The 26,580-nt window shown below is 39.9% G+C and overlaps 1 protein-coding gene across 1 annotated transcript in view; it reads left to right on the top strand.

Annotated features, from left to right (window-relative positions):
* Nucleotides 1-26,580, top strand: part of ARID5B (AT-rich interaction domain 5B) — a 274,509-nt gene that overhangs the window by 41,922 nt on the left and 206,007 nt on the right. Inside the window, exon 3 of the mRNA XM_069980286.1 lies at nucleotides 9,781-10,006. Coding sequence (XP_069836387.1) covers nucleotides 9,781-10,006 — 226 coding nt within the window. The remainder of the gene's footprint in view (nucleotides 1-9,780; nucleotides 10,007-26,580) is intronic.

Raw genomic sequence — 26,580 nt, 5'->3', positions numbered from 1 at the left:
CGGCTCTGTGTCACGTGATTAGTCGGACTTATTAAGAAGCTCTATGGAGCCCGACTGATCAGTCCGACTGATCAAGTCACACTGCAGCCCGTCTTTTCCTGCCTCTATCTCCCGATCGGTAAGGGTCTGAACACTCAAATGACATGTCAGAAGTTTTGTGAAGTTATAGTGCCACTTTAAGACTAAAATATTGAGGTTGCAAATTACAGGACTTAAAGGATCTGCTGCTAATGTGTTGATGCCATATACAATATACGTTCATAATTTTTGTGAAATCTATGCATTGTAGTGGCAGATCTGTTTTGATGGCACGAGGGAACGTATAGGTTTACCTATTCTAGGTCTGCAAGAAGTATAGTTAAAAATAAAGTGGAAACAAATATCTGAAGTATAGATTTTCCAAGACTGTATGTACAGTGCAAATAGAAAGAAAACGTTTCTCGTGGCTGGGTCCTAAAGGGTTAAATGGTATTCCTTATGTAGAATATAAGCTGTTTTTCTAAACGTCTCTATCTGGTGAAAGCTTTCCTTTCACACCTATTCACTGGAATAGGGCCAGTGTGACTGTCTTGAAAATATGAGTCATTTATAATTGGCATTTGCATTGTGTTAATACTAAAGCAATTAGGTGACATCAGTAGGTGGCGAGGTTATTGGTCAGTTCATCATTTTCAGAGCTTCAATTATTATTATTTGTTAACTCCGTTCTTTAAAGTTGTCATGATGATGTCAAGATGACATCAGGGGACTAACATTGTGCTTTTCTTACACGATTGTACTTTCCTTAAAGAGCCATGTCAGCGTTAGCAGTAGATTGGGATAACACTATATGATAAATACGCATGGTGCAATGTATTGCTGAAGGATAGATCAACTTCCTCCATCTGCTACAATATATCACTTATTGAACACTGGGTCTTGGGAGGGATTTTGACCGCCATGGATTTTTTTTTTTTTAATTAACTGGTGTCAGAATGAAAGTATACTACTTCTTAAAAAAAAAAGTATTCCAATAATTATCATCTGCTGTATGTCCTGCAGGAAGTGGTGTAATATTTTCAGTCTGACACAGTGCTCTCTGCCGGTGATAGGAACTGTCCAAAACAGGAGAGGTTTTCAATGGAGAGTTGCTACTGGTCTAGTCAGTTCCTATCAGGGACAGAGGTGGCAGCAGAGAGCAGTCTGGAACGAATACACCACTTCCTGCAAGACAAACAGCAGTTGATAAGTACTGGAATGGTAAGTTTTTTAAAAAAATAGAAGTAATTTACAAAGCTCTCACTCTATATTTTTTTCTCTTTAGAGTACCCCTTTAAATGTCTGCCTACACATTTTCAGAATAGAAACAACTTGACAAAGCACATGGCAGCTAGGAAGAGCCAGAGGGGTGGGGGGAGCACAAAAGGATAGATTCCCGGATGACTTTCTGTGCTGTTTTCATAGGAGGCAACCCCATAGAAAGCTACACTGACTGTTCATAGTTGTTGTCACCTTTGACTTCCTGCCATTACCAGGATTCTAGCAGTGCAAAACCAGAACAGAGCATGTATTACATACTGTATGTATCATGTTGTAAATCGCTGTGTTTGGACGGGGTTTTACCCTAGAGTTAACATTCACTCTAGAGAACATATGATGCGGAACACAATCTGCAATATTAGCTTTTAAGGTTGCCAAAGGCGCATTCTCTGTTGTTGTAGCGGCTATAATATTGTTTGTTTACACTCTGTAATATCTATATATATTTTAACAAAGAAATTCATCACCATTGTTAAAAGAGATGTCTGTCTGAAAAGTGCTGTTCACCCTGAGGGTGTTCCCATTGTTACTGACCGGCATTCATTGCATGCCAGCAATGAGCAGAACACCCACAGGTATTGGCTGATGGTGACATAAGCCGTACTATGTAATGTGAACTTGATGAGAATGGACCTGTTATTTTTGTGGTAGCACAACTCACTATTTTCTGATGAAAAAAATATATTTTTTATTTCTGGTAAGGAACAGTGGGGGAGATTTATCAAACATGGTGTAAAGTGAAACTGTCTCAGTTGCCCCTAGCAACCAATCAGATTCCACCTTTCATTTTCCAAAAGAGTCTGTGAGGAATGAAAAGTGGAATCAGATTGGTTGCTAGGGGCAACTGAGCCAGTTTAGTTTTACACCATGTTTGATAAATCTCTCCCAGTGTTTTTACAGTGAAAAATCGCTCATGGGTGGTGTTGAGCGGACCTGTCAAATGTTCCTCAACATTCTTCAAGCTGTAACACTTGCCATTTGATTCCCTGCGGCTGCAGAACTTGGATGCCACCCTGGGGAGTCCTGGAAAACATGGATACAGCCATAGGCCATAGGCTGTATCCATGTTTTCCTGGCAGCCCTAGGGAAGCATCCAGGCAGTGTGACTGGTCCGCTCAACATTACTTATGAGACATCCAGAAATATCAGACCTACCTGGTTATAAAGGGAGAACGGCAGAGGTATAGTGTGAAGATCCTGACGCCCTATGGAAATTCAGTAACATGGTCCCTCAACTATAACAACTATAAGGGACAGAGGGACCTATGCGTCTCTCTACCTGCAAATTGACTTGTCGACTATCTATAGGTACACCGATAAAAGGATGAATAGTTATTAAGGTAGATGTGTAACAAACTTTAACAATTAACACATTACATACAGTGACACAGTATTGAAAATGTCAGGTTAAAGTTTACCGCCTTATCATATATAAAGCTGTAAATGTCAAGTTTAGGTTTGCTATATTTACTGTTTAGAAGTGTGCGGGGGGGTTTCTGGGACTAAAAATGCCCATACACCTTATTCAAAAGTTGGATGAACCTGCCACATTTGGGCAGGTTTGACCATTAATATAAAATGTATGGGGGTCTTATGACTTTCAAGATCAGGTGTAAAGGCTTTTCAGTACACAACCCTATTGTTCTGGGAGTGATAAGCCACCATTAGAGCTGCCTGGCTGCAGCTTATTTGCCCCTATAGAGAACACTTGTTCATGTGTAGGAGTAGGGCAAGATCACTGTCATTTGGCTGTCAGTCATTGAAGGTGTACGGGCACCTTTAGATTTCTCTGACGCTGGGTTTTGGTGTGATGGTAACATAGGGTTATCCTGATGTAAAGTTTATTCTAATGTACATTAGAGATCAAACATAAATATCTGTACAGGAAAATCTTAACTTGATTGTCCAAACAATTTCCATACACCTTCTGTTTAGGATCCCCTTCTCTTTGCCAGAGTAAAGGGTGACTACAAAGAGCATCTCTCACTGTGGAGGACAGGTGTTGTCCGGCAAAACCCTGACAGCCTATGGATTTGAATGAACACTGTGTAATACTTTATTTCTCCTGTGGTGGCGCTACAGAAAAACTGAACACTTAAAGGGGTACTCCAGCGCTGATAAAAAAACAATCAATTGAACATAGTTTTTACATTTACCATCCCTCCTGAGTCTGTCTCCATTTGAATTTCCTGCAGGTCTCTGAAGCTCCAGTTGGTGTCTTCATTTTTTCTGGCTTGGGCTTCCCTATGATGCACTTTGTTTCCTGCGATGTCTAACTGACTCTGTAAAACTGTTAGATGGCTTACATCTTGTTCAGCCAATCAGAGCTGAGCAACCTGTGTCATCTGACAAAGGGAGGCTGGCCTAACAGGGCTTAGACCCACCTCCCTCTTGATGATGTCATTGTCACAAAATGGCTGCCACAGAACAGCCTGGGGTCAACAGTCATTAGGTAAGAATGAGTTTACTTCACTTTCTGGTGGAGGGTTGAGGGGGGGGGGGGGGAGATAGGAAAGGGGGGCAGATAGGTGATTGAAGCATATTACATAGTCATGTAACTTTGTAATGTGTTTCAATTACTGGGAAAAAGCTTTTTGCTGGAGTACCCCTTAAAGCCAGGTTTCCTCATAACACTGCTTAATGTTGCAGGGTATGGGGCACTTTGTAAATAGCCAGCTATTAGGGACCCATTAACAAGTAGCGCCTCTTTTATAAAACAATAGAAGGGGTATATTACCATGGAGGAACATAATTGTGCAGTCTAATTCAACATAGATGACTGGCTGGCTAAAATGAACTGAAATAGCTCTATCCATTCTGCTAAATGATTACATAATGAGTTAGGAAGTTGAGCAACAATTTACTCTCAAATTGTTTACCCAGAACTTGAAATGAATCAGATATAAAAACATAATAATTATTACAACAATGTTTTAGTTGTTTGCTCCGATGTCGCAAGACCTGATAATGAAAACTTCACTCAGGAGGATTACTTATCAAAAAATACAACTATCTCCCATTACAATTAAATATTTGTTGTGTAAGTTGCACCCGAGTGATACTTCATATACGTCAGTAGAACTGGCCGTTGAGCAATATTGACAAGAGCAAAGTAACCAATGCATCTAGAAATCTGCTTTAGTTTTTTGTGATATGTGTTTTTTTTTCCATCTTTGAACTGTCTCTTTCTTTACAATAATTTCTGGTCACTGCTATTAATTCCTGTAAAGGTCAAACCACAGAAAAACAATTGTACATGTGAACACGCCTTAAATTTTTTTACTCCAGTGCTTTAGTTTAGCAGATTGACCTGTGTAATGTAATGTAAGACTTTCCTGTAACAAAAACACTACAGCTATATATTAAAAAAAAAAACTACAGTTCAAATAGACTTTTGTATATTTCGAGTGATTGAACATATGGGGTAATATATTTCTTTAATTTTTTTTGCTAAAAAGAAGTAGTTCACTTTGTTTGCATTATGAAATTTTCCAGGTAAATCTGTTCCTTTTAAGTTAATGAGATTTCACACTATTCATCTGCATTCATGAACTGTAAATTCAGATGAAAGGTCAACTGCCAATTATGGCGATAGTGTGTTCTGAGCTCTGCTCGAATTACAACAGGTGGCGGGGAATGGAAATAGAAATTCCCTGTAAATGCTATAGGATTGTCTTCAGATTTTATTTATCTTTCTGTAGAACTCACAGCTAAACAGTTTGATTTTAACTTTTTTTTATGATTTTTTTTTTTTTTATGAAATCCATATAAAATATGGAGTTCTTCACATATCTTTACGTATCCCCATAATTCCCAACATTGCAGTGTTGTTTGAAAAGTTGTACAATTTGTAGCAGAATTGCACCGTTTTTGGGCTAATGTCACAGAAATGAGTAGGTTTTGGCTGGGTAATATGTGTGGATTGGTGACGTATGGAAATGTTGTAAAGCTGTGAGCTCACTCATCAATTAGCACTGTCCTGTTAACAGTATGTGAGGTGTGCTGCTCCATTGAATTTAAAGCTGAGTAACCGCAATATTTACTGTGTATACTACCGGTTTTAGGTAACTTCTCTGCATGTTCTTTGCTTGATTTAGGCTGTTTAAGCTTACATATACATTTCTAACAATGAAGCTGCCCTGGCTTTTGCTGATCATCAAGGTATAGGGAGGGCAAACTGGAGAGATAAGCTGGCAGCCTGCCATAGATATATCTGGCTACTCACGCTGTACTACTGCATGGTGATGTAGCATGATATGGGGCCCATGGAAGCGTAGTGTTGTCTTCTAGTATAGGAGCACTTGTTGCAGCAGTACTTTGTTCTGGCACAATACAGTAGAGACCATCTTTGCTGGAATCCATAGTCTGTCATTTCCTCTCAGTTGCCAGTGGGTAGTTATACTAAAGTTGTCCTCCTTTTAATAGCTGTTGCCTAAACTTTCATTTAGCTAACAGCTACCTCACTTATTGACCCCATACACATTATCATATAGCTCCCCTGATCCCCGATGTTTTCTGAATGGGGAAAATGGAGGAAAGCTGCTACCCGTCATTTTTCCCACTCTGATACTGGGCAGTTGCTATTCAACATGACTGATCCTTTCCTCCCCCAACATTACCTGTCAAGAGGCCTCCATACACATCTGAGAATCATCTGATTCTTGGATTGGTAGGTATGGTTGGCCAACCTTTCACTAATGTGCATCGGAGCCTTAAGTGGCTTCCCTGTTTTTAATAGAGCAGTCATGACCATCCAGTTGATAGTGTTGGTCCTCATTTGCATATTGGACACTGAGACTTATGGCACCGCTAGTTAATTAGTCAACCGGCCCAATATCATCCCGTGTAATAGGACCAGCGATCAGTCAGTGAACAAGCAAATGCTTATTTGTCACTCTCTTCTTTTTGATGGGTTAAAAAAATCATTGTTTTTCATCTACCCATCTCCCTGAGCAATAGGGGATGTGCAGCTTACAACTGTTCCAATGATGCAGTCCTCACCACACATTAGGCTCTGTAATAGATTGTTAATATACCAGATTGGTGCATGTCGGCCTATATAATAAGGTCTTAGCAAGAGCCACATATCCGCTCTTCAGAATCTTGGAAAAGCTGACAATGAATAGAATTTTTACCAACTGTCTATCATTTACCTTGATTTCAGCTCTGAATTTAGAGGAAAATACTATTTTTTTTTTTACTATAAAAATAATTGTGTTTTTTCTCTTGACCAGTAATGCTGCCATTCACTATATCATTAAAAGTAGTCACGGGTTTCATGTGGTAGAATGATGGATGAGCTATCACCCTGACACTTTGAGCTAAGGCTTAGGTGGCTTTTCACTAGTCCAGCTGATGACAGGTATACTAATTTATCCATTCAAGTTAAGTCCGTGAAAGGAAGAAATCTAAATTGTTTTCACACAGAAACCTTTTGGCACACGGTTTACTTTATGTAATCTACTACAGGAACATCCTTCAATTCCCAAAAATACAGAGCCACCAAGAGAACTATTTTAAGAAGTTATTTATTTAGCTTCTGTGAGAGCTTCCAGTTGGCGGTTCTTCTTCAGAAAATGTGCCAGTGTCCTATATTTGGACATCTGGAATAGGAAAATAAGGCGCCTTCACTTTTTACGTCCTCAACGTGTATGTGTGTGTTGGGAGACTCGAAAATGTGCATCAACTACGGAAGATGGTTCTTGGGCAATTATTTCATGGTTTTACGTTATTTTTTTCTTTTGCAGTAGAAAGCTTAAATCAATACTTTGTGCCCAAAACCCGGCAAAACACATTCTAAACAAGAGGCCGCTCTTAGATGAGTCAGAGTTTCAAGAATTTATATTAACTTACTTCATTTCTGTAAAGATCAGCAATCCATTAGTCATCTCAGCGTGACAAGTTACATTTGCTTCTAAATGGACCTAAAAGTCTTCATTCACTATGCAGCCCTTCTCTGCTGGTGATGTGAAATAGCTGAAGTGTTACACTGCGGAATTTGTGTTTTTTCACGGATGCATTTTTTTAAATTTAACTTCATCATTTCTTCAATTCACTCTATTTCCGTTTGTCTTTGTTGCCTCTCCTTCACAGCAGATTGTAACGTTGGATAATTAATGTGCCCGTAGGGAGGTCTCCAAATTTTTTTTGTGTGTTGTCTTATTGCTGAATATTATTTTTAGAATATTGATAAGACGTAAACCTAGCAACAAAGCTCAGTGTTTGTGCCTTGTCTTGTCCTGAGCATTTATGTAGTATGCAGGAAAAACTGTCAGCATGGTGGGAAAAAAGTGCATTCAGGAGGATTGTAAGGGTTAGCTTAGTTCTGTGTGCTTCCAAGTTCAACTAGTTCCTGGTGGGTAACAAATTAAGGATATAATATTGGACTATGAATAAGGATGGAGCTTCATGGCTACTGGTGTCCAGTGTCATTTTTACGTAGCTTAAGGTTTTTCTCAGCACTGATGAAAATGCTGGAAGCAGTTTTTAGAATGTTATTTATCAGTTATGACACCTAATAGTTCAGCACTCCTGCACATATTTGTTAGAAGTTCTGGACCTAACATGTTAAAGTTTTGGGGGTTTTTTGCGCTTGTTACTAGACTTTTCTGTGCCTATTACATAAAACTAATTGTTACTTTAATGCTGCCCGAACCACTAGTCATTGGGGCAATGGAACAGAGGGAGGATGAGAGATCTGTCAATCAAGAAAAAAACAGGGACCACCCTGAAGACTTGAACACTTGTGCATGAAAATGATGACATTTTCCTCTTAAGTTGTTTTATAGGACAATTCCAGGCAGGGCCTTTTTTTTTCAAAACTGCCCGGGAGGGAGTGGATGAAAAAAAACAGCATGCACTAACACCCGCCCCTCGGCTCCAGCACTCGTGTCCTTTGCTGGGTTGGCCAGCCACCTCCCGGTCTCAGTGGGGATCTGGGACTTGATGTGTCAGGATAGTCAGCGACAGAGGGGAAATATCAGCAGACTGGCTGAGCAAGCCTAGAACGTCACGTCTCTCTAGACCAGGAAGCAGCAGGGGACTAGAGCAGAGGACAACGGACATAAGCACTAGAGTCGGGGAGTGAGTGCAGGTTGTTTTTTCCACCCTTCTTGGCAGTTTTGACAAAATTGTCCCTGCCCGTAATCCTCCTTTAGGCTAGATCCACACGTAATGAATCTGCAGTGGAATTCACGTTGCAAGTTTGCAGAGAAATCCGCTGCTAATCTCTCACTGTCATTCTGAATAGGGTTACACACTTGCAGAGGAATTTCATGTAAACGCCATCGCCCTAAACCCACGCCGGCCCAGTGTATACATTACCTGGTCCACACTCCGGCCTCCTACTGTGGCTCCCAGGATCCTGACATCAGCCACTGCTGCAGCTGCATGCCGGAAGCCACAGGAGGAGGCTCTATTACACAGAAGCTGGGGCCTGACAAGGAGATCACTGGGTGGTACAGAGGTCGGACCCCCAGCGATCTTCTGTGGATAGGGGAAAAGTTGTCTTTTCCTGCAATACCCCTTTAATATAATCTTTAAACCATAATTTTCTCTATTAAAATACCTACATAAAAGCATGTCTCTGTGCAAATCCTTTCTCATCTGCTTTTACTCTAGTTTGAACAATGGAGCAGTGACAATGAGTCCATCACTGTGTTTGTGCTGTTTGTTTAGACAAAAGAGGCTCAAATGTTATTTTCAAACTCAACCCCGTCAGGTCAGATTGAAGCTGCTAAACAATATTTAACTTGCTATAGGCTGCCGTTCTACCAATGCAAAAATGCCCACCGTTGCTTTTGGGAGGTTCATTGGTGTGATGAATAATATGTGCCCAGCATTATTGTCTGTATTTGCTTTGTTTTTTACTTTTTTTCAATTTATGGATTCCTTGTAAATACCCTATTAAGGAATTGTACTTGTTTCTTCAAAAGGAGTGTCTTTTCAAAAGCTGTTTATATCTTCTCGCTACTGTACTGACATGAAGTGTCATTACAGTAGAACAAACACTTAAAGAATGAATGATGATGCCGGGTGCTCCGAACTCTCTTCTGTAGCACATTGTCCATATCTTGTGCAGCCTGTGATATACGGCTCATGTAGTGGCCGAATCTCACTGATTGAGCACATACCGGTAAACAGGATTCATAGCATCATAATGAGTTATGATGCACTGAGCTCCTGAACGGCCAGACCACTACACTACCTGACTGACACAACTACAGATAAGTGTACAGTCTGTGATATGTGGCCTTCACACAGGGCTATATATCATGGGTTGCACACCTTGCTTACAGCCTTACTGCCAGGTGTCACAAAGTTTACAATTATTTGGAATCAAGGCGTTAAAAATTCTTTATGATATTGCAAAGTTACAGCCTCTAATGGCGGCCATTGCTGGGTTTACACTTTGCTTCCCCAGAGGCATGAAAAGCAAAAGTTATGCTGCAGGTTTTACAGTTTCTTTATGTTTTGTTACAGGATGAAGTAATTGCAGTTTCCGAAAAAGTAATAGTCAGACTTGAAGATTTAACAAAATGGGCACAATCGGATTATTCAAAATGGAAATGTGGACTCCGAGCCTTACCCTTAAAGCTAAAAGAACTGGGAAAAAATGGCCAAAAAGAATGTATTTTAAAGTACAGACAATCCTCATTAAATAGCGGTCTCAACTTCAAGGATGTCTTCAAAGAAAAGGTGGAACTAGGTAACTATTTAATTCTGAAATATTTCAGTATCTGTGATCAGTTCGTATATGTGTTCTCATAACAATGTGGCCATACTAAGGCCTCATGCGCATGGTCTGTGCACCAGGTATATATGGACAGTGTACAACCAATTGGATTATCAGAATTGTGTCAGTACAGCAGCGCAAGGATTTTAGAAACTCCTGGTATCATAATGATACATGATGCTGGGAGTTCCAATAATCCATTCCGTTGCACACTGTTGATATATATATATATGGACCATGCACAGAATGTGTGCATGAGGCCTTAGTATGGATTATCCTATGAGTAGGCCATTATGTAGTGCCTGGTAACCTCTTTTGATCTTAAGAACAGATTTTGTGTTGTGTCTATTATTCGATTAATAGTAATGTACACAATACGTTGTCTAAATGCTGCCCACTGTACACTATGTAACAATCTGTGTACAGTGGTATACTGTATACTTACTATGTATATTCATGTTTCTTTCGTTAAGGCAGGTCTAAACATTGAAACATCTCCATACTGCCTAATTTTCTATGATTTGTGATATATTGGGTCCTTTTAATGTCCATGGTAAACCAACTCTGCACCCTACAATTACTGGGCATGCAAGGGTTATATGTAACTAATATATATAGCTTTGCTGCTTTGCTGCAGAAGTGACTATTCCGCTGAATTACCAGTCCAGAAATGATCGCTCAACTGAATAAAGCTTCAGTCTGCAAATGTGTAGAGGAAAAAGAGGTCCCTAAAAATGTATGATATGTTTGTCTATGATTTACTTGAACAGATGCTACATTCTTAACGTACGCACGTAAGCTTGATAGATAGGAGATAGAGGGATAAATAATAGAGAGAGATAGGAGAGAGCAGATAGAGAGATGATAGATAAGATAGATATAGATAGATAGATAGATAGATAGATAGATAGATAGATAGATAGATAGATAGATAGCACAAGGTAATCCCTGAGCAGCACACCTCACCATAAATGTTCCGGTGCCTGTAGATGAGTCCCGACCACGGACTCCCACTGGATAGATAAGTATATTCCACGGCACACGTATGAAGTTCCAAACGAAAAGTGTTTATTCCATCAAAGGTGATAATATAACATAGTGCAGCACAGCAAGTTTAGGGTAGATGCGACGTTTCGACGGCCTCAACGCCGTCCTCCTCAAGCATGCTTGAGGAGGACGGCGTTGAGGCCGTCGAAACGTCGCATCTACCCTAAACTTGCTGTGCTGCACTATGTTATATTATCACCTTTGATGGAATAAACACTTTTCGTTTGGAACTTCATACGTGTGCCGTGGAATATACTTATCTAGATAGATAGATAGATAGATAGATAGATAGATAGATAGAGCTAGATAGATTTTAATCAGGCTGCTGTTCAGACCCTGACTGATCACTAGAATGAACCTTAAGAATTACAAGCTAGGCATGTTCTCTCTCAGTTGGTGACATGTGATGGACTCTCAACATAACTCAGTGGGACTGTACTGATTGCAGGCACAGAAAGCTGATAGCGAAGCGCTCAGCCATGCGCTTCTCTCCCTACTTGTTTTATCAATTGGTTGAGGTTTGAACTACAACTTCCAGGCATGATGGCAGCAGCTGGAAAGCCACATGTTGAGAAGCACTAGTGTCTGGTCCATGCTCTTCCATGGCTTCTTTTTTTCAGACGAGCTCAGACCTTCCCCCCATAGCATCTCCAGCTTGTTTAGTATCTGCACCAAGCTTTCTCTTATTCCAGGAACTGATGTCTTTACACCAGACACTGTTCAGTAATCTGATTTAGAAAAAGAAAACTAATTGTTCTATCGCATTATAGGAGCTCAGCTAAGCTGTTAGGGATGTGTTTGTCAACTAGCCATGGACCAAATCCAATAACATCCAGCAGCGAGTTGAATCCAGCTCTAGGCTATAATATAGGCTGTAACTAAGGTCCAGCGCAAGATAAGTAATGCAATCTACTTGCAAAGTTTTATATAGATTATTTCCAAATATCAACAGTAAAACGACGCTCAAATGGTTCTTCATTCTTCTTTTTATTTTTTCCTTATTCCATATAATTTCCTAGGAACGGAAAGCGTAGCATAATGGGTGTCAGCCTGATTAATGCTTTTGTTTAGCAGAAATGTCTGTATGTGCATGTTTTCTGTAGAACTAGGTAGCATCTGTGATCACGAAACATGCCTAGTTGGCAAATAGTAGGTAAAAAAAGAAAGAAAAAAAAAAAAGGCTGAATGAATAATAATTTGTAAGAGCTGCAGCAGCAATGTAGTGTAAACATTATCAGCTGAACGTTGGGTTGTAATTCATCTGGTAATAGTTTATAGAAAAAAAATTCTGACTATTTTCTCTACCAGCACCTTTTACAATATCCCTTTAAGTGAAGCAAGAAGGAGCAGTGTAAGCTTTATTGCCCTATAAATATGTCATTACAGTCGGACTACATTTATATTCTTTGGATTGTTGTTTAAGCCAAGAAAATATGCTTCTACAGGTTGACTATTTTATTGAAAGCCTTAGAGGCATCGAGCGGAATATGTTCTAGGTTGAGGTTATTAAAACAGTACTTTTATTCTAGGATCTGATGCAGTGTCAATTATAGGTCTATAGATTTTTTTCCCTATTCGGTGCACATTTAGCTCTTTTTCATTTAATATGGTGTACAGTATGTAGTTACCAGAATCAACGGGAGGGGGTCAGTTCTAGTCTTTGGTGCATTAGATGAACCTATAATATTACAGTGGTTTTGGTGACAATACATATGACGTCATATAATCATGAGAACAATATTGGGTTAACCGTAGAATGTTATTAAAGGGAAAATCCACTGGAATGTCACAGACATGGGTTAGCTTAGGCCATAGGTGACAACTGGAACCACTTCAGAGCTCATCAGCTATAACAGGGAATAAAAAGCTCAGTGACTGTCCCAATGGCATATTGTTGTATGCCTATGTTACATGCTGAAAGTATAAAAGGGGTACTTCAGAAAAAAAAAATCTTTTAAATTAACTGTTTGCAGAAAGTCATATAGATTTGTAATTTACTTTCTATTCTCACATATTGCTTTCTGCTGCCACCTCTGTCTATGTCAAGAACTGTCCAAAGCAGGAACGTTTTTCTATGGGGATTAGCTACTGCCAACAGAGGTGGCAGCAAAGGGCACCACAGGACTGGAAAGAATACACCACTTCCTGCAGGGCATACAGCAGCTGATAAGTACCAGAAGACATGAGATATTTAAATAGAAGTACATTTCACGGAATACCCCTTTAAGGTCTATTTCATGTTTAACCTCTTAAGGACATATGACGTACCGGTACGTCATATGTCCTCACTTGCACTTCAAAGCGGGGCCGCGCGGCGGCCCCGCTTTGAAGTGCCGCGATCCCGGGTGCCGCGAGTAGCCCGGGACCGCTGCTATTAGCGGGCACGGTCGGATCGCCGTGCCCGCTAATTAGCTAATCGGAGGCAGCTGTCAAAGTTGACAGCTGCCTCCGATTACCGGAGGCAACGTTTCCCTGGTGTCTAGTGGGGGAGACCTTGTCCCGGAGGAGCGATCTCCGTTACTGATGCCGGCCGGGGACGCGTCCAAGATGGCGCCGTCCCCGGCTCGGCACTCGTTTACTTCCGGCTGCAGCAGCCGAAAGCAAACGAGTGCCGATCTCATGGATCTCTGCAGCATATCTATGCTGCAGAGATCTCAATGAGAGATCACAGTGTATATACTAGAAGTCCCCTAGGGGGGCTTCTAGTATATGTGTAAAAAAAATAAATAAAGTGTTGTTTATAGTAAAAAGCCCCCTCCCCTAATAAAAGTCTGAATCACCCCCCTTTTCCCAGGTTTTAAATAAAAGTAAACAAATAAATAAATAAATAAACATGTTTGGTATCGCCGCGTGCGTAATCGCCCGAACTATTAATTAATCACATTCCTGATCTCGTACGGTAAACGGCGTCAGCGCAAAAAAATCCCAAAGTGCAAAATTGCGCATTTTTGGTCGCATCAAATCCAGAAAAAATGTAATAAAAAGCGATCAAAAAGACGTATATGGGCAATCTAGGTACCGATAGAAAGATCACATCACGGCGCAAAAAATGACACCTCGCACAGCCCCATAGACCAAAGGATAAAAGCGCTATAAGCCTGGGAATGGAGCGATTTTAAGGAACGTATATTGGTTAACAACGGTTTGAATTTTTTACAGGCCATCAGATACAATATAAGTTATACATGTTACATATCGTTTTAATCGTAACAACTTGAGGAACATGCATAACAAGTCAGTTTTACCCCAGGGCGAATGGCGTAAAAACACATTTCCCCCAAATAAAAGAAATGCGTTTTTTTTTTTTCAATTTCACCACACTTTGAATTTTTTTCTGGTTTCGCAGTGTACTTTATGCAAAAATTCAGCCTGTAATTGCAAAGTACAATTAGTGACGCAAAAAATAAGGGCTCATGTGGGTTTCTAGGTGGAAAAATGCAAGTGCTATGGCCTTTTATGCACAAGGAGGAAAAACCGAAAACGTAAAAACGAAAATGGGCCATGTCCTTAAAGGGTTAATTTATGATATGAGTCTTCCATAATAATAATAATAATAATAAAAAAAATAATAATATATACAGTGTATATATATATATATATATATATATATGTATATATATACTTGACTGTTAGGGTAGTTTCATACTAGGATATTAAAGGGGTTACCCAGGCTTAAAAAACATGAATGCTTTTTTCCAGAAACAGCACCACTACTGTCCTCAGTTTAGGTGCGGGTTTTGCAGCTCATTTCCTTTGAGCTGAATTGTAACACAACACAGCACCTGAAGACAGCTGTGGTGCTGTCTTTGCTAGATAGTAGCTGTGCTTTTTCTATTCCTGGGGAACCCCTTTAATTGTGAACTCACCCTTAGTTCTTTTTTCCTACATTTCCTATTCCTATTTAATCCCCTTCTGAATTAGGATTTTTTGAAAAAAGGGGAAAAAAACTGCCACGAAAAAACTTTGTATCACCCCCCCCCCCCCTATGCATTTATTTTTATAATAAGAAAATATAAACCCATGAAATAGACCTAAAAAAAAGGCATCAGCCCAAGCAGACGTAACTTATTTGGGTATAATTTCAATGTAAAAGAAAGCCAATTTTTTTTTCCTTTTAAATAAACAATAGAGAACAAAAGGTTTGCAGCATAAATCCTAATTTCAATAACCATGTTTTCATTACTGCATTAAGTTCACATGTCAAGAATATTTTTACAAGAAATGAACAAGATGGTGAATAATTGTGTTTCTCTTAAGGCGAGGTTACCATGGTGAACGAGGGGCTGCAGCTTCATAATTACAGGCGTAATAAGAGAAAAAATAGGTCTTTGGAAAATCTCACAATGTTATTTGGAAACATGGGCCGAGCTGAATTAGTGATACGGAGCTGGCTGTATTCTCTGCGGATGTGTGCGTGGTCCTGCCATTTTAATGAAACAAAACACCCCTACCAGTATGCTTTTTGTCAATCCATTTGTTAGAACAAATTAGTATCAAAGCTATCACGTTCTGAAGGACAAATAATGCATGCCCAAAAGCCTGCTGCTTGACAGATGGTTTAGTGGCAGGATGGATACATAATATGAAGAGGAGTACGCAGTAGCATCTCATAAAATATAAAGGTGAATTAACACATCTGTGAGGATTCGCGTAATTGAGAGACGCACAAACTTTAACGGGGGAAGCGAATGGCCGCCGCGCGACAACACATTTAAATTTTTTCGGTAACATTTATTTACGTGGATTTGTCTCACGCTGAGATTTTAAGACGCTTGTTAATGTCTTTATGAGAACATTGCATTGCATGTGGTTTGAGTAAATGGGTCAGGATTTGCTAGGTAAGCAGTATTACCCAGACAGCGCACCAAAGGCCATTTATACTTTGCTGTCGCGCTGTTTTTTGTTTTTTTTTCTTTTTGTGATGTGGGAGGAAAAAAATAAAGCATTGTCCTGTCGACTGGAAATGGGGTTCTTATAAGTAGTGATAGTAGATAAAGTTAATATAATAAGTAGGCTACATCATAAAATAACTAGCACACACAGTGGAGACTTTCTGAATGTGTCGATTTAACCCACACAATGCTGAAAGCAAGGAATAAACCTCAAAAAAATCCTATGGCAGCTAATACTCTACTATTATTTCACCATTGCATCTAGGCACATCAATAGCCCTAGTGTCTCAGCAGACTACAGGCATCCTGTTCTTGTCTTTGTATAAGCTGGTGAAATTACGTAGAACGTGTAGGAAATAACTGAGAACGACTTCGGACACACTCCATTGTCTGCCAATAATCTGCGGCCTGTACGTTGAATGGGCTTTATTGTGGGTTATCATCCGTGACTCGTAAGAATAGAAAGCACATATCAATGGTTACAGAGTTATGATCCACAACCGATACGTTTTAAAAGTTGTGTGGAGAATTTTCTAAAAAAGTTGTGCATTATCAGTTGGATCTATTCGTTTTCCAGTCTTAGGCTTAGGATTTATTGTCATGGACTCTCATGACTTGGCACATCGGATGTGAAGCTTTAAGCTGGTGACAATAAATGTTATGATTGAGAATTGCTAAGTCTATGGCTACGTTCCCACTTTGGGAAAATATCAGTAAAGGCGGCCGTCTTGTTAAATAGACGGATACTAATAATGATCATGATATTTATTAGCTGGCATCTATTTAACGGCCGCCTTTACCAAATATTTTCCAGAAGTTAGAACCTAGTCTATGAATGTAAAGTCTTGATTTTCAAGATAGCTATCAGCCAAACAATGTGCTACCCTAACCTTGCAGTGTATTATAAATATGTGTGGGTGAGGTTTTGATATGCCCATCCACCTGCACTGTGTTATAAATATGTGTGGACGGAATTTCAATATCCCCATCCACTTGGACCATACTATAAATATGTGTGAGGGGGGTTTCCATATCCCCATCCATCTGTACTGTATTCTAAATATACTTGGGCAGGATTTTGATATCCCCATCCATGTGGACTCTATTTTAAATATGTGTTGGCGGGTTTTCGATATCCCCAACCATTTAGACTATATTATAAATATATGTGGGTGGGGTTTTGACACTCCACTTGGACCGTATTATAAATATATGTGGGCGGGGTTTCGATATCCACATCCTTTTGCACTGTGTTATAAATAGCTGTAGATTTACCATGCAGAATAGACCCAGCCAAACCCTCTTGCATGTCATATTTGCAAAAAAAAAAAAAAAAGCAACAATAAAAAACGAATACTGTTTTGATGTCATGTGGAATGCAGCTTTACTGTACTGTACTTAACAATAACACTGCAATGTTTTCCCTCCTCTGCATATAAACATACTTTTAATACACATCTTGGCAGGAAACCTGCATTCCTGTCTAGAAACACCTTAAAAGCTGTCTTATTCCCCCCCCCCCTTTTCCTTTTTTGTCAGTGATTGATCTTTTACCCTAGAATCTATGCTGCAAGATTAGCATTTGTTACATCATGTGACCGTGCTCTGAGCCTTTAAATGGGACAAGGCGCTCCACAGAAATGTCATGAGTATGCAAATAAGTCCACCAGAATTCCCACAATTGTCACAGTGTTTGTTCTGCGGCAGGAATACAAACAATAATGAGGCTTGTGTCTGCATAAATCATATAGTAAAATTCCCTATCATCAGGCATCCAATAATTCTGGTGGCATGATTTCTATAGTCACTGAGACAGGATGTGAGAACTAGTCTTATTATATACTTTTTGTATCGGTAATTTGCCGACATCATTGCTTCAGATGGACCCTTCATTGTTTATTTCCTGAGTATGGATATTAGTTCTTTACCATTGACACAGGTGAACAGTTACAAGACACGGCACGGATAACTGTAACAAGTGGTACCTATGTGGGATCATCACACGAATAGGACCCATGTTCACCTTCTGGAAGTAAAAAAAAATAAAGGAACCCATTGAAAAACTGAACCTATGAGTTACTAACGCATGGGATATTAGTTAATTGTATAAGTGATACATTTTATTAGCTGAAACTGGAACAACCCTTTAAATTTTTATTAGCTGAAACTAGAATACCTTCATTATATGGTCTCTATTGTTTCAAGCAACTCACACGGAGGTCTCTGATCACCCGTGAAACTCTAGGCATCGGTGTGTAAATAGTTGTGTTTTTAGTATGTAGACAATGTTGCCTCCTTAATGTAATCACCTTACATTGGTCATCATCATTATAAGCAGTTGGCTGCTTAATCCAGGGCTGCCTCCATCTTATAACCCCTTTCTTGCTGTGATCATGTTGCTTTAATCTTTATCTTGCAAACATGTGTTTTTTTTTTTTATATTTATTTTCAAGTTCACAATATAACAAAGATATAAACATACAGATCTGAACACGCATCTTAAAAACATTGCAGTCCCGTCACATCGCAGTCCCACACATACTTAATAACCCCCCTCCCCTATCCCCTTCCCCACCCAGCCTCGGCAGTGGGAAAAGGAAAAAAAAAAAGGAGCCATTTCACCCTTGCTCGGAACCCTCCCTCCAATACTTCCGAATTCTCAAATGATGCCCCCAAACCTTATGAGAACTTTTACACAGAACTTTTACACAGTTCAAAATCCTATTAATGAAGGAGTTAACCCCCCCATCTTCAGACAAACCGCCCAAGACCATTTCAGCATCCTCTATGATAGGTATTACTTTTTTCTTAAATAGTTGACCCACAGTCTGCCACACTTTATCCCACAACCCGCGTATTTGTGGGCATGACCAAACCAGGTGAAACATATCTACATCCCTTTCGTGACATTTCCTGCAGAGAATGCAAACATGACTCTTTAGCTTTTGCCAATATGTTCTCTCCACATACTCTACCATAAATGTCCATCATCCATTAAAGGACAACTGCGGCATCAGGAAAAAAAAACACTAACAGACATAGACGCTATACTCACCATCCCTCCTGAGTCAATCGCCATTCAAAAATTCCTGCCGGCCGTGGTCCCCATCAACCCCGTCCGCGTCTTCAGATCTTCTTTACTTCCGGGTTCTCATGACATGAATGAGAGCGAAAAGCCTGCAGATGCGCGTGTGCACCAGCAGCCTTTTTTTTTTTGGGCTGGATTGCATCACATGGCTTCCAGCTTGCTCAGTCAATCAGAGCTAAGCAAGCTGGAAGCCATGTGATGCATTCCAGCCAATGAAAAGGCTGCAGGTGCGCGTGCGCACTGGCAGCCTTTTCCCTTCTATTCATTCTGAAGAAGAGGAAGACCGGGCCCGCCCCCACGGGAGAAGAAGACGGGGTCGACAGTAAATGTGTAAGTATAGGGTTTTTTTTTTACTTCCGGGGGGGGGGGGAGGGGGAAAAAATGTCGGAGTTGTCTTTTAACTCCTAATTCATGGTGGCTTAGATATAGTTGTACTAAACAATGTCTGATTATAGTGTTGTACATAGTGAGGTAACACCACCCAGCATGTTCTGTTTAGTCTCTATCAGAAAAGCCATGAAAAGAATGTTCTCTTAATTCCCATAGGCCAAAATGATACCTTTTGTTTTATTGCTTAGGCTTGTACAGGAGTATTTCACAATTAAGAATTTAGGTTTCAGTGCCAAAAGAATGCAGTATGTTAACAAACCGAGAAAACATTTGTGCTGCTCCCAAGTGACAGTCCAGTCCACACAAGCTGTGCTTCTAATAGCCTTCTCATCCTCCTCCTCCTCTTCCTTACCAACTAAATACAAAAATAATTACTATTTCTTTCAATGTTTTATCACAAGGAAAGAAAACCACACTGATTTTTTTTTTAAATTTCTACAACTTTATCAACTTCCGTTCTAGGGTTTTGTTTTATTCAGTTATATTTTTTCCTCTTTGTTTGTGGAAAAACATCAGAAGCGTCAATGAGATGCAGTAAGAGAAAATCAATATTTGAAGTTCAACACTGGAGCAAACTCTAGTTTGTCAGAGATGTGAACAAAGTTATATTCCCTTTATTTTAGTCTTGTGTAGCGTTTGCTCATAACCTGAAAATACTTTGATGTCTATCAAATTACCAATATACACTTATTACGGGGAATGCACATAAGGCATCAAGGCTTCACTTCCTGGATAAAATGGTGATGTCACGACCCGACTCCCAGAGCTGTGCGGGCTGTGGCTGCTGGAGAGGATGATGGCAGGCAGATGCTCATCATCCTCTCCAGCAGCCACAGCCCGCACAGCTCTGGGAGTCGGGTTGTGACATCAACATGTTATCCAGGAAGTGAAGCCTTGATGCAGTAGTAAGTGCAGGGAAAAAGCTCTTTTATAAGCTTTTCCCGTAATAAGTGTATATTGGGGATTTGTGTAACTTTTGAGGGGCAATACAATACTTTAATAAAAAAAATTTGCTGGACTTTTCTTTTAATTGCAGGCCATACCTAACATATGACCCTTTAAAAGGAAACTATCAGTTCTAGATCATGTTTAGAACTCACATGTCAAAGAGACCTTGCTCATGCAACCCCTCCCCCTCCCCCATGGTATGGAAGGGTGGGGGAGGAAGAAGGTATGCTTGCTGCATCTTTTGAGCATTGAGCATTATCTAGAACCAACAATTTTCCTGTAAAAAACAGACAATTTTTTTCCATTTCTTGAGCTATAAAAATGGATGTGTAAACATAACTTAGTGATATGTTTTTACACAATTTTGAACCCTGGATTACCTTCATTGTATGGTCACTGTTTCAAGCAACTCAGCGGTCTCTGATCACCCATGAAGCTCTAGGCAGCTGTATCTTGTGTAAATACTTGTGTTCTTACTATGTACACAGTGTTGCCCCCTGAATGTAATACCCTCCCATTGGTAATCATTGTTATCAGCACTATTTAGGATTATTTATTTAACTGCACTGTGTGGCATAAAACAATATACAAGCTACTTACCCTGCCTGCCGCTCATGCTGTGTGATCATCCAGTCCCCATTTTGTTCCTATTCTGCTAGTTTCTGATGACCTCCCACTTCCCAGCTCAACCAATCACAGAGCTGAACAAGGGAGCAGGACATCAGTGGAAACCAGCAGAATGGGAACACAGCTGGGACTAGAAGATCGCTCAGCGGGAGGAGCAAGGGGTGGCAAGTATGGCTTGTTTGTTGTTGTATGCCACAGGGAGGCAGTAGGGAGAGTTTGTTTTCTCCAGACAACCTCTTTATCTTAGATAATCTATTCAATGAGTAATCCAAAAAGGGATAATATTAAAATGATTTATGCTGGTGTCAGCCATCCATCATGGAGGTCCTCTCACTTTATAATAAAGTTTTATATATTTTGCTATACCTGTATAGTAATTCAGAACATGTGCACCTAATCCTGCACCCATCTATTATAGTAGGAAATAAATTTTACTTTATTATCACAGAAGTAATGCTGTTCAGATATCCATATCTAGCTTTGCTACTTTTAGCACATTTAGGCTATTATTATTATTATTATTATTATTTCAATATAAAATTTTACCAGATTGAGGCCCGACAGTCATCATCTCTGTGTCACAAATGGGAATCTTTGTGTCTTTTAGCTTAACTTGGAGTTTAGACAGGTTCATTTAATGAAATGGCCACACTGCCAGACAGTATTGGGAAGAACAAAGTGCAAATTTCACATGAGAAAACTAAAGGCAACAACTGTCTGCAGTATCACTAGAAACAATACGCTCCCTGTTTCCAGAGTGTAACAATGAGGCTGCTATTAGGAAATGTCTCTTTTAATAAGTAACCTTGCAAATTGAAATAAATGCAATACGAAGCTTAATGTTTCTAATGAGCGTGATTCAGTTGTGAATGGTTAATGCCATATTAATTATTTTCAAGTATGTGCCTGTTCATATAGGCATTTTTAATCTTTCTCTTCTTAATAGAGCGAGGATAAAGTCATTCTATGAACAAGAATGGTTTGTGTACAGTGGGTGGAAATGAAAGCCATTGCCTAGCAGCTGCAGATGGAGCTGAAGTTATTGTTAATGAAGTCAAGAATTTGTGTGGCCCTGGAATTAGCTCGGAAAAAGTTATCTGTCATGTTCTGTATTGTGCAGCAACTAATTCTGCTCCTCCTGTAGATCAGTCCGCAGGAATGCAGATGGTGACTTTTTTGTTATAGTGGTGAAAAGCGGGAGCACAATTTACCATAGATGTCAGTTGTTGTTTTTTTGTGTAGAAATACTATGTAAACCACAGAATAATATTATCTATATCATAAAAATCAAAGTCTGTCTGTCTGTCCTTCTGTCTGTCTGTCTGTCTGTCCTCTATAGACTTCCAAACGCCTGAACCGTTTGACCCCAAATTTGGCACACAGATACATTGGGTGCCCGGGAAGGTTATTGCGAAGGTCCCGTCCCCGCCAGATGTACAGGTGGGGAGGGGGAGAGGGAAGAGAGGCGCCCCATAGAGATGAATGGGAAAATCTCCTCACTGCACACACAGGTGATATAATTAGCTGCAGCAGACACGGCAGTTGGAGCCTTAGCAACCAATAGGATTACTGCTTTCATTTTCACAGGGAGCAATGGTTGCTAGGGAAGCTGCCTCACAACATCCACAGTAATAACTGGTAGACCCCCTACTCCAACTATACAGTACAGGTATACAGGACCCCCTACTCAATCTATACAGTACATGTATACAGGACCCCCTACTCCATCTATACAGTACATGTATACAGGACCCCCTACTCCATCTATACAGTACATGTATACAGGACCCCCTACTCCATCTATACAGTACATGTATATACAGGACCCCCTACTCCATCTATACAGTACATGTATATACAGGACCCCCTACTCCATCTATACAGTACATGTATATACAGGACCCCCTACTCCATCTATACAGTACATGTATATACAGGACCCCCTACTCCATCTATACAGTACATGTATACAGGGTCCCCTACTCCATCCATACAGTACATGTATATACAGGGCACAACAGGTATACCAAACTGTGACTGGGTAACACTGCTACACCAGACCTGACCAATACCGCCATACTGTGCTGGATAACACTGCCAGACCTGACCAATACCGCCATACTGTGACTGGATAACACCTCCATACCAGACCTGACCAATACCGCCATACTGTGACTGGACAACATCTCCATACCAGACCTGACCAATACCGCCATACTGTGACTGGGTAACACCACCACACCAGACCTGACCAATACCGCCATACTGTGACTGGATAACACTGCCACACCAGACCTGACCAATACCGCCATACTGTGACTGGATAACACTGCCATACCAGACCTGACCAATACTGCCATACTGTGACTGGATAACACCGATATACCAGACCTTACCAATACCACCATACCGTGACTGGATAACACCGCCACACCAGACCTGACCAATACCGCCATACTGTGACTGGATAACACCCCCATACCAGACATGACCAATACCGACACACTGTGACTGAATAACACTGCCATACGGGTAAATACAACCCTGCAGGTATACAGGACACTACAGGTATACAGAACCCCAAAACTATACACTACAAGTGCACGGGACCTCCACAAAACTATATACTACAGGTATACAGGACCCCAAACTGTACACTACAGGTATACAGGACCCCAAACTTTACACTACAGGTATACAGGACCCCAAAACTATATACTACAGGTAATAAATAAAAACCAGGACAAGTACTGCTTTAAGAAATTTTTGTTTGGAAATATTACTCTTTTTGCAATGCAATTTTCACAAGAAAAACAAAAATTAACATCACCACAGTGCTCAGGGATTGGGGATCCGATGTTCACGCCGTAGCGCTGGTATGTTCCATTCCCTTACTGAAGACTCTCACTCTCCATAGGACGTAAGATGACGACCACACGTCTTGCTACATTTCGGGCGTATGCCCCCTTTCTCAAGCATAATGGAAGTGCACCCTTCACCATATTTATAGCAGTTGTTCAATTACATATCAATTCACTATAAAAACAATAAATATCGGTTACAGATCTAAAATGCAAATGGTAACTTTAACTGGTTTTTATATATACATTTTCAGCATATTTAGAACTTTTTTTCAATAATATAAACCATCTACATTATATACGTCATCTAAGTCAAATAATGAAATTGCTAATCTACCCTTACAAAAACACTGTAAAATTACACACTTCATTTAACCCTTTAGGGTGTAAACTTTCTAACTGATGTATCCAGAACGTTTCTTTTTGTAACAACTTTCTTTTGATGTTACTGACACTAACTCCACTCACTTCCTCTAGTACAAGCCACCTCACGTCACACACCTTGTGACCAAATTCGTGGAAATGGCGTGCAACAGAGGTTTCTCCAAAAAAAAAAAAAAAAAAAAAAGAATTTGGAGAAACCTCTGTTGCACGCCACTTCCACGAATTTGGTCACAAGGTGTGTGACGTGAGGTGGCTTGTACTAGAGGAAGTGAGTGGAGTTAGTGTCAGTGACATCAAAAGAAAGTTGTTACAAAAAGAAACGTTCTGGATACATCAATTAGAAAGTTTACACCCTAAAGGGTTAAATGAAGTGTGTAATTTTACAGTGTTTTTGTAAGGGTAGATTAGCAATTTCATTATTTCACTTAGATGACGTATATAATGTAGATGGTTTATATTATTGAAAAAAAGTTCTAAATATGCTGAAAATGTATATATAAAAACCAGTTAAAGTTACCATTTGCATTTTAGATCTGTAACCGATATTTATTGTTTTTATAGTAAATTGATATGTAATTGAACAACTGCTATAAATATGGTGAAGGGTGCACTTCCATTATGCTTGAGAAAGGGGGCATACCCCCAAAACGTAGCAAGACGTGTGGTCGTCATCTTACGTCCTATGGAGAGTGAGAGTCTTCAGTAAGGGAATGGAACATACCAACGCTACGGCGTGAACATCGGATCCCCAATCCCTGAGCACTGTGGTGATGTTAATTTCTGTTTTTCTTGTGAAAATTGCATTGCAAAAAGAGTAATATTTCCAAACAAGAATTTCTTAAAGCAGTACTTGTCCTGGTTTTTATTTATTGGATGTTGCATTAACCCAAGTTGGCGACTGGGTACGGGACTATTCACACACAGTGCGATTAGGCACAAAGATTTTGTTTTTTGAGTATATACTACAGGTATACAGGACCTCCACCAACTATATACTTCAGGTATACAGGACCTCCACCAACTATATACTACAGGTATACAGGACCCCAAACTATACACTACAGGTATACAGGACCCCAAAACTATACACTACAGGTATACAGGAACTCCACCAACTATATACTACAGGTATATAGGACCCCAAACTATACACTACAGGTATACAGGACCTCAAAACCATACACTACAGGTATACAGGACCTACACCAACTCTATAATGCAGGTATACAGCACCTTCACCAAATCTATACTACAAGTATACAGGACGCCAAATATACTACAGGTATACAGGAACTCCACCAGCTATATACTACAGGTATATAGGACCCCAAACTATACACTACAGGTATACAGGACCTCCACCAACTCTATACTATAGTTATACATGACCCTCAAACTATTTACTACAGGTATACAGGACCCCCGAACTATATACTACAGGTATACAAGACCTCCACCAATTATACACTACAGGTATCCAGGACCCTCAAACTATAAACTACAGGTATACAAGACCTCCACCAACTATACATTACAGGTATACAGCACCAACTACATACTACAGGTATACAGGTCCCCCGAACTATACAGGAAAGGTATACAGGACCTTCACCAACTGTACACTGCAGATATACAGGACCTCCCTTAACTATACACTATAGGTATACAGCCCCCCCAACTATGCACTACAGATATGCGAGACCCCTAAAAACGATACATTGTGGGTATTTAGAACCCCTCCAACTATGCACTACAGGTATACACTAATTCCACTGATTAACTCAGATGAAACAATACCTTCAGCTTGGCCTCCTGGGCACCTTAGAACAAATCTAATTAACACACTGACACTTTATACCCGGGCAGCGCCGGGTACATTTTCTAGTAGTGTATATAATAAACTGTATGGCATCACTCCATGTGACCACCCCCTTATCCAGACCGGATTTTCAATCCACTATACATTTGAGAAGACAACCCTTTGGCTATGTTCACTCACAATAAAATAATACCAAATGCAGCCGTAATTTTGAGGTAAAAATACAGCTGTATTTTCAATGTAATAACATGCTCCATTAAAAAAGTCAATAGGAAATGAACACCCCGTATAGAATAAAATCTGTAATTGATTACAACTGTCTAAATAATTAACATTATTTACCACTTGTTTTTCCAAAACGGCTGTTTTTTTTTGGTTTTTTTTGCAGCCGTATTTTTGTAGTATTTGCGGTTTCAAACAACGGTCAATACGGTCCATTATTTTAAGACAAGAACGGCCGTTGTTTTAATCAGCAACAACGAACGTTCTTG

Source organism: Dendropsophus ebraccatus, chromosome 8 (genome assembly GCF_027789765.1).
Source record: "Dendropsophus ebraccatus isolate aDenEbr1 chromosome 8, aDenEbr1.pat, whole genome shotgun sequence".
NCBI classification, from domain to species: Eukaryota; Metazoa; Chordata; class Amphibia; order Anura; family Hylidae; genus Dendropsophus; species Dendropsophus ebraccatus.
This window is presented reverse-complemented; position numbering and strand designations above follow the sequence as displayed.